The sequence below is a fragment of the Lycium barbarum genome, chromosome 4 (assembly GCF_019175385.1).
Source record: "Lycium barbarum isolate Lr01 chromosome 4, ASM1917538v2, whole genome shotgun sequence".
Classification (NCBI taxonomy): Eukaryota; Viridiplantae; Streptophyta; class Magnoliopsida; order Solanales; family Solanaceae; genus Lycium; species Lycium barbarum.
In genome coordinates, this window is record NC_083340.1 from 139,608,357 (window position 1) to 139,618,401 (window position 10,045).

The 10,045-nt window shown below is 37.8% G+C and overlaps 1 protein-coding gene and 1 pseudogene across 1 annotated transcript; both read left to right on the forward strand.

Moving 5' to 3' along the window:
• Positions 1–2,231: 2,231 nt before the first annotated feature.
• LOC132637905 (putative F-box protein At3g25750) lies at positions 2,232–3,695 on the forward strand. Its single transcript, XM_060354921.1, is given in 3 exon segments — positions 2,232–2,315; positions 2,362–2,609; positions 2,611–3,695. Coding segments are annotated over 3 exon segments (1,125 nt in total). The 3' UTR covers positions 3,404–3,695.
• A 1,695-nt stretch (positions 3,696–5,390) lies between these two features.
• On the forward strand, positions 5,391–9,056 carry LOC132637906 (UDP-glucuronic acid decarboxylase 4-like; annotated as a pseudogene).
• Positions 9,057–10,045: the final 989 nt, after the last annotated feature.

Consider the following 10,045-nt stretch of genomic DNA (forward strand, 5'->3'; position numbering starts at 1 on the left):
TTTGTTTACTTTATTCGTTTCCTTCGCCTCTGAATCGTGAGTCTAAAAGGCAAAGATAGGTGCTTTGATGTTTATGGGGTAGCCCTCTTATGTTATTATGATGTGCTATTAGGGAAAATCATGTTTAGCATCTGTTTCAACAGCCACTAACAAACCTATTTCAATGTTGCGATTAGGAATTTGAGCTTACATTCGAATGAAGTTGTGTAAAGTTGATAATCTTGTTTCTTTCTGGAACTGGAACCAAATCAGAAATTATGTGAAGTGTCCATGAAAAATGTTTCTTTGTTTCTGTCTTTGTAGTATGATATGGGGGAAACTGATGTGTACTATGTTTCGATGTATTGGTATTGACTTTGAATTTCTTTATTTTTCAGATTGTTGACATTATAGTAAATGTAATGTTTTGGATTTGTTTGGAATAACTTCCCTAACTTTCTCCTTTGTCTTCCATAATTGCTTTGATCGGGTTCTCTTTCTAATTCTTATTTCTTGTTTCTTTCTTTGTTTGCATGTACACCGGAGCCGAAGAGTTTCATTTGAGACTCAACGACACCGCTTGCGAAAGTCCTCACACCCTTATTTTTCCTCGCCTTCGCACTACTTGGACAGCGAAATATATAAGAGATTTTATCCTTCTGTTGATGCCGGACATGGCTATGGGTCGTTTTATTCATCTCTACGTGCTTTCACTTTGCTTGTGTTAGAATGACTTTATCTTTAATTATGTGTTTTCCGTTAGAAGAGACTAACAATACAAGGGAAAATAAGAGTTGCTTTGTTCTTGGTTACCATCCCTTAGTACAAAATATATCTAGAAGTGTAGAATCAACAACATTTACGAACGCTCATGCAAAGTGGACAGTTATCTTAGAACATTTGAAATACACATTTGTTAAAACATTAATATTAATCTTGCAATAACTTTATAAATACATTTTTAATTTGCTAGTTGGAGTAATTCATATTCAGAATACGTATGAACATTGCTCATTCCATTTCTTTGTTTTATTTATAATTAAACTCTTTTTATTAAATCACTATTTTTCTACAAGTTTTTACTTTAAATAACATTTTACTTCTATCTAAAACTGTAGCAATACTTTTAAGATATTTTCTTAAATATTTTATAATACTATATTTACACTTAGCCTAATTAATTGCAAGTCCGGTCGGTTAACCATTGTTAATGGGTCTTAAAGGGTGCCTAATACCTTCCCTTTAGACTAATTGAACCCTTACCTAGAATCATTTGGTTTCGTAGACTTTAAAATCAACTTTAGATAAATAACAAACTTTAGGTGTCCTAATTCACCACAAATAATTAGGTGGCGACTCCTTAACAAACAAAAAAACAGGAATCTCCAATATGTCGTACTTCTAATTTAACCCGGTTAAAATGGGGTATGACATGTCATAAATGTCGTAAATTTGTTTTATTGATATTGACCAAAAATGTCAAAATTTTAATGTGATGTTTTATAAAAGTCACAATTAAATGTCGTAAATTTTTTACCAACATTAATCTAAATGTCAAAATTTTTAAATGACATTTTATAAATGTCGTAAATAAGTGTCGTTTACCAAAATGTCGGGAAATTCCCGACACTAAAATTTACGACATTTGATGAAAATGTAAATTGAATGTTGGTAAACGAATTTGTGACATTTAAACAGATTAATACGACATTTATATAATGTCGCCGTATCTCTACTTTCTTGTAGTGTATTATCAATAAAGTGGAAAATCAATACATCCAAACACATGTTTACAACCTAAATACCAGACAAAAGCAGATTCATGGAAAGAAAAAACAAATTAATCAAATGGAAAATCAACTAAAAGGAACCCTAAAATCCAAAAGCAAAAGCAAAACTCATCTGAAAGTGGCAGAACATTGGAACAAAAGAAACCAAAGTTTGCCAAAAAAAGGCGAAGAGAAAACTGAAATAGTTGTCGGACGGAGCAGGGGGAAGACGACGACAATGAGGTAAAAACCGAGAGAAGCAAGAAACAAATCGGATAAGTAAGAGAGAGGATGATAGAGATGCATGAGATATAGTTGTAGAAATAGCTCACACATAGTAGTACGTATACTTTAGAGTGTATTTCACTACTACTCTCTAAAAAGGGTACATCGGACATTTCAAGTCGATTCTTGAAGATTTTTTCTTTAAGCCAAGCCACTTGCAAAAATTAGAGACCAATACAAAATAGGACAAAAGTGCAAATGACCCATATCCATGCTAGACCTAGGGCCAAAGTCCAAACGAACTCGGAACTAGTTCTTCCAAAAATATTGGGATTGTCACTGGTAATCCATATCCTTGTCAGTATAGGAACAGAGTGTCCTTAATTAGTTGTTATTTACACTCCTATATAAGTACCCCCGAGCTGTTTCTAGCCCTAGAAGCCTCACAATCCTCCTCTTCCATCCATGGGGGAACTGGGCAGAATTGCCGCGTGATCTCATTCCTATGATTACAAAGCGTATTAAAGTGATCGAAGATTACATTGCTTTTGGTGCCGTTTGCACCTCATGGCGAACTGCTGCCACTAAGGATAATTTTGATGTGCTTTACCCCCAAGTTCCGTTGCTGATGCTGGCTGATGGAGTAATTTTACTCTCTTTACAAGGAAAAAGTTTCACGCAGATTACTCCCAGAAGCTAGAGGGCGACTTTGTTTACCATCAGAAGGGTGGCTATTCACCATGTCAACTATCGGAGACTTTTACTTGTTGCATCCTTTCTCCCGTCAACAAATTCAACTTCCTTCAAGACAATGCTTAAGGGATTTCGAGGGTCTCTCCGCCTTTGAACCACATGAAGAAGAGAGATATCGTTGCGTCGATAAAGCTATCTTATCCGCCAATCCTTCTCTTACATCAGACTATGTACTGGTGATTTCCTATTTTACAAAATTTAATCGTTTGGCTTTCTGGCGTCCTGGAGACCTCAATTGGACTTGTATTGACAACAGAAAATTATTCGGTGCAGTCACTAGTATGATATATTATAAGGGACAATTTTATGCCGTCCTCTGGATCGGTGAAGTCTGGGTTTTTGATGTTGCAGGGCCTAGTATTACTCAACCAATTGTAAAGTCAGACTTGGTTGTTCATCTTAGAGATGGTATCTTCAGAAACCCCGGGGTTCAGTTCTATCTGGTTGAGTTATACGACGCACTATTACTTGTTAACCAATTTGCCAATGAAGACGAAGATTTTTATCATACTTATAAATTTAAGGTATTTGAACTAAATTTAATAAAACGTGAATTGAGCGAGATTAACAGTTTGGGAGATTCAACGATTTTTGTGGGCCGCAATGGAGCAAGTGCTATTGACTCTTCTAAGTTTACAGGAGTCAAGCCTAATCACATATATTTTACCGATGACTGAGTTGAGGAATATCACTACGTAGAAGGTAGGTGGTGGTGGAAGAGATATGGGGGCTTACAATCTTGAAGATGGAAAAATTGAATATTTCTATCCTGGATTATCACTAAGTCGTATTTGCCCGCCAAATTGGGTCACACCGTCATTCTCATAATGTGGTTTTACTCATGTTCGCTTTTGAATTGTAGTTTGGTTATTTATTATTACTTCGGGATTATCATTCTATAGTTAAGTTATCTATTTATTTTCCTTCATTTTAATCTTGTAATCGTGTCTTGTTGATGTAATCTTGTAATCTTGGCTGCTGGATGATGTATGGATGTTATCCTACTTAATAAATTCTAATAGTGCTTTCTCTAGTTGATTGAGGCTTATGATATTCAGTTTGCAAATATTGTAACCCTGCATTTGATTCCGCTACTACATCAATTCTATCTCCTTCTAGCAAGGCATTTTAGTTGTCTGTGTAATGCATTAATGAAACTGAATAGCAAGAATTTTATAGTAAAGGCAAATACACGGTCTAGGTGCAAAATGTTATTAACTTAAGAGTTGGAAGATGAAGCAGGTTGGATCCACTCAAGAAGGACCAGTATGCACCTGTTAAATATTTTGCTTGATGATAATTTCATATGCTGGTGTTATGGAGTCCGAGATCAAAGGTAACAGTACTTGTATCTGTTACATTTGCAAAGCTGTTCAATAAGAATAACAAATCTTATTTACTTTATTCAGTTTAGCCTTTTGTTGCATTGTTGAATTTATTGTGATTGACTTTTGATAAGTAATCTTATTAACAACACCTAGGAGGAACTATCTATATTATTTGCAAAAGACACCCTGCACTAGTATTCAAATTATTTTAGACTTTTATAGTGTAACAAAGATAAGTCTTCTACTTCCCTTGGAAGCATCTATGAGTCTAAACTGCATAACATATAGTCCTTAAAAAAACAGTTCTCCAGATTTGCCTCTGCCAGCTGTCTAATGTTTGATTCAGTTCCCCTAGCATCACTAGTGCATCATTGTGGTTTAAGATCATGCACCAACCCTGCCATATGTATCTACAACAGTGGCGGATCCAGGATTTTGAGCAAGGGGGTTCAACATTTTAAAGAAGTGAATAGTAAAAAATTTCGTCACTGGAGTTTATGAAAAAAAAATAATCTAAATGTTAATCACACTAACACAATATGTTAGATCAAAGCTAATATGGTGTTACGTTGCTTTGAAGTAGTTTTTTTCCAAAAGAAAAAAATGCCAGCGCAAAAGATATTTAAAGGAAATAAAGACAAAAAAAAAAAATCATATTACAATAAACAAAAAATAAACTAAAGATGATTGCAAATATAACGTGCTTATTTGAGTTATATAAATTGAAAATAATTTACCTCACATAACTAATCTTGAGGATATCTTATTTGAGGAGGTGAAAAAGAAAGAAAATTGACATGGTCAGTTCATAGACCTGTCCTCCTGGGTTGATTTTCGGGTTTTCACCATTTAGTGATGAACATCATAGGAATAAAGAAAAATAATTGCACTGCGTGGACTCGACGTAGGCGAAGTTGAACCCTCTCAACCACTGAACTACACAATTGAATTGTGTCAAGGGGGTTCATTATATAGCATTTATACTATAAACGAATATTTGACCTTTTATATCTAGTGTAATTTTCCGGCAAAGGGGGTTCGGAACCCCTTTCCACCACCCTAGCTCCGCCGCTGATCTACAATGCAAAAGAGTGTGACTGACTCATTATGCTTTTTTCCTTAACAAAAATCACAACTACTGCACAAGTTAATTTCTTTTTTGCAAATTATCCAGGGTTAAGCATGCATTGCGTATGTTATTCGTTGAAGACATAGTATTGATTGATGAGACATGTAGTGGAGTTAATGATAGGCTGGGGTTGCACCAGAGATCAACCCTTATCTTGTTTTTATTTTCCTTAGTGATGGACAAATTGACACGACATATTCAAGAGAGATGCCGTGGTGTATGTTATTCACTGATGACATACTATTGATTGATGAGACACGTCGTGGAGTTAATAATAGGCTGGAAGTGTGGAGAGATGCCCTGGAGTCAAACTGTTTCAAGTTAAGCAGGACGAATACAGAGTACCTGGAGTGCATGTTCAGCGATGTGACTTATGAGGTGGAGCTGAAGCGAAGATTGAGGCACTAGTCATTCCTAAGATAGAAAGCTTCAAGTCTCTTGGATCCATAATCCAAGGAGATGGGGAGATTGATGCTGATGTGGTACACCGTATTGGAGTGGGGTGGGCGAAATGTAGGCTCACATCTGGGGTTCTATGCCATAAGAAAGTGTCGCCAAGGCTGAAAGGTAAGTTCTACAGAGTGGTGCTTAGACCAACACTATTGTATGGGGTAGAGTGTTGGCCAGTCAATAATGCCCACGTCTAGAAGATGAGGATGCTCAAATGGATATGTGGGCATACTATAAGTGGTCGTTTGGTTTGAGGTATAAAATGGGTTATACCAGTACTAATTTTTATACTACGTTTGGTATAAGGTATAGATTTATCCCGGGATTATTTTATACCTTGCACCAAACGTGGTATAAAAATTAGTGCTGGAATAACTCAACTTATACCTTCTTAACCCACTTATACTGGGATTATTTTATACCATCTTTCAGATGGTATAAAATAATACCAATTGATGGGATAAATTAGTCCCGGGATTGTAATCCCGGGACTATTTTGACTAGCAACCAAACGACCACTAAGAGATATGATGAAGAACGAAGTTATGCGGGATAAGATAAGAGTTGCCTCAGTGGCAGACAAGATTAGGGAAGCGAGGCTGAGATGGTTCGGACATATGAAAAAGAGGTGCGGGGATGCACCCGTGAGGAGGTGTGAGAGGTTGGCTATAGCAGAAGTTAAGAGAGGTAGAGGTAGGCCGAAGAAGAATTGGGGGAGGTGATTAGACAAGACATGACACAACTTCAATTGACTGAAGACATGATGTTGAATAAGAAGGTGTGAAGTTCGAGAATTAGGTAGATGGTTAGTAGGTAACAAATTGTTATAGTACCTTTTGCCGTATGATTAAGGTAGTCGCATACTTTATTTTTCACTAATGTGTATTGATATCTGTTACTACATTTGTTTTGTACATTTGCTATTTTGTTGTCTCCTTTTTTTCCTACGTTACTGCATCGGTTACATTTGTTTTGAGCCGAGGGTCTATCAGAAACAACATCTCTATACCATAAAGGTAGAGGTTAGCTCTGGGTATGTGAGGACCCACAGCTGGGCGCTAACCATACTGCGCTAACCATACGACAAAAAGTCGCCTTTTTTGTGAGGACCCACAGCTGGGCGCTAACCATACTGTGAACCCTTGTGCCAGCTGGGCGCTAACCATACTGGACACCATGAACATGATCTGCATGACATGACATACTCAGGTATTGTAGCAGTGAAATCACAACAGTTCGCTACGCCCTGCAGAGCTTCGAACCCGTGACCTCAGGCCTTTTGTTCTCCCAAAGGAGACGACTTTCACCAATGCAACTCAATTGGTGAAAGTCGTCTCCTTTGGGAGAACAAAAGGCCTGAGGTCACGGGTTCGAAGCTCTACAGGGCGTAGCGAACTGTTGTGATTTCACTGCTACAATACCTGAGTATGTCATGTCATGCAGATCATGTTCATGGTGTCCAGTATGGTTAGCGCCCAGCTGGCACAAGGGTTCACAGTATGGTTAGCGCCCAGCTGTGGGTCCTCACAGGGTACATCCTACCCTTCCCAAACCCCACTTGTGGGATTACATTGGGTATATGTTGTAAGCATGCATTGTGTACTGCAGTCCATCCAAAGACAAGCCACTTCTGCTGGTGTTTTTTTCTTCCATATCTTCCCCTAGGCCTATGACTCGCACTTGCCTATCGAGTCAACTCAGTCTCACACATTGCTCATCGGATCATCTACCAGTACCAGGCTAGGCTACATTCTGGCCGGAAGATCCCTTTGGGCCTGCATCGTAAGGGATTGAGGATCCTGGTAACTAGTGGGGCCGGGTTTGTGGGCAGCCATCTCTTGAACCATTTGATCGCTAAAGGTGACAGCGTTATAGTCGCTGATAATTTCTTCACCGGTCGGAAAGAGAATGTTATGCACCACCTTAGGAACCAAGGTTTGAGCTCATCAGACACGATGTGGTGGAGGTTTCCCAGATCTACCACCTTGCTTGCCCTACCTCTCCGGTTCACTATAAGGAAACCCCCGTCAAAACGATTGTATCCTTTCCTCATTATTAATATCCAAACTACCGTTTTTCTATCTAATTCCATTATCATTCTTATGTGTTTATTAAATTGGTAAATTGCAATTTGAAAGTGTTGGATTCCTTGATTCTGTTCGAGGGTTCACAAGAGTAATGTGTTGGGGACTTTGAACATGCCTGGATTGATCAAGGGAGTCGGTGCTCGGTTTTGCTAACGAGCATCAGCGAGGTTTATGGTGATCCTTTGGACCATCCACAAAAGGAGACTTACTGGGGCAACGATAATCCCAGTGATCAATCTTCTAAGTTTCATGACCTACTTTTCATTTGTTTCCATTAAAATATTTATTTTGGAATGGTAATTGGCAAAAGAAAACAAATTTATTAGAGTAGGACATGTCTCTAATTGCGAATGGTGAGTGGGTCTAATGAGCTGGCTTTGCTTGTTTGTTGTTTTGAACATAAAGGGCAAATGTTGAGATGTTCATGCTTCATGTTTATCAATAGTGGTAGGTAGTTTTTCTGGATTACTGAGGAATAGTAGATGGTCACAGGGGTCAGAAGTTGCTACGATGAAGGGAAGCATACAGTTGAAACTTAGTCCATGGACTACCATAAAGGTGCTGGCGTCGAGTTCGTTATTTTTTTCATTTCCCCACTTGTATCTCTCTTTTGTCATATGTAAAGCCACTTCTTTTCTTCTGCAACATTTCAAGATATTTAGCTTGTGTTTGGCCAATGAATTCAGAATGCTTGAACTTGCAGGCGTAAGTAATCGATGCATCACTTTTTTTTTTCTCTTGTCATGTCTTGGATTTTACAGATTCAACCATTTCATTTCCGAAGTCTCTATTCAATCCAATCAGATTTTATCTAACCTGGAGGCTAGACCTGTGAAATACAATTAACTGAATGCAACAGAGTTTTGTAGTAATATTTTTTGTTCATGTTGCAGGTGGTCCAGGAAACTATTGATCGAAATGCTCAAATTGAGTTCAGACCCAGCGCAGCAGAAGATCCACACAAGAGGAAGCCTGATAACTCAAAGGCTAAAGAGTTGCTTGGTTGGGAACCAAAGGGGCCTCTTAGGAAAGTTCTATCTATGATGGTACAAGACTTTAGGCAACGTATATTTGGTGACCGCAAAAAAGATAGCTCCTCTGTCTCCTCCACATAAGAAGGTTTTTGGAAATTATTTTGGTCAGGTAGGAAATGCAGTGCAGTTGAGATGACCCTGTTGTTTATGTTCTTTCTGTATAGCATAAATGTCCTTGGCAGAAGCCGGAGCTTTTGGTTCTTTGCATAGTTTAATAGATCTTCATATGTCTGTCAATTTTGTATTTGGATATATTCCATTTTAACAATTTTGTTGTGGACATGAACCTCTATATTGTGAAAATAAAGCTGAAACAATTTTTTCATCCAAGGGGATTGACAAATTCATTGATTTTCCTGATCATCTTCATAGAAAGTGGACTACTAGGCAATGCTAAAATGGGTAAAGAGAAGCACTTGTCTTTAAGTTTAGCTCGGATTTTGAGCAGACATAAATGCTATGCCAGTTCTTGTATTATTTCTGATGCTTTGATTCTACTAGTTGTGTGAGTCTGTAGTCTTGGTTTATTTATCTTCATGTTTTCTTCCTTAACGATTTCATGGGTTCTCCTCATTGTCTGCTTCCTGTTAACTCATATTTGGCTTCTAAAATCTCCTAGAGCAAGCACTACTTAGACAGGTAACTATTATTTATCCTGTTATGTTTGATGACCCTCGTTAGCTGAAGGACTAAAACCAGGTGAAAACACCGAAATAAAGCAGTAATTTAATGACCAATCCTAATTTTTCCATTTTAAAAAGGGAAAATTTCATAAATATACAATTTGATCACTTACATTGTAAAAAAATATCTCAAAACTTACATCGCAAAGCTTTAACCCAAAAACACTTTTATACATTACTATACACTTGTATACAAAAGACAAGTAACATCCATATACAATATTATACACTCAGTCACTCACTATCCCTGCCCTCCCGATTTCTCCATCTCCAACCTCAACCATCTCCGACGAACCCCATATACACCCATATCATAGCGTCGCAGTTCCGAGGCCAGCAGAAGCAAATACATTCTCAACACCTTCCTTGACTTCACAAATAGCATAAAATCAGCCTGGATTGGAGAAATTGAGACTATAAGATGACTCCAGTGCAGATCGGTGATATAAATTAGTCGCTGGAGTGGCAGATGAACTAGCTTAAAGAAAATTGAGAAAGAAAGAAGACATGTCTTCTGATTCGAGGGAGTTCGGGTTTGTTCTATACGGATCCGCCATTGTATGGATCCACCACCATATATATCACAAAGTGATCATCTATTACAGAAT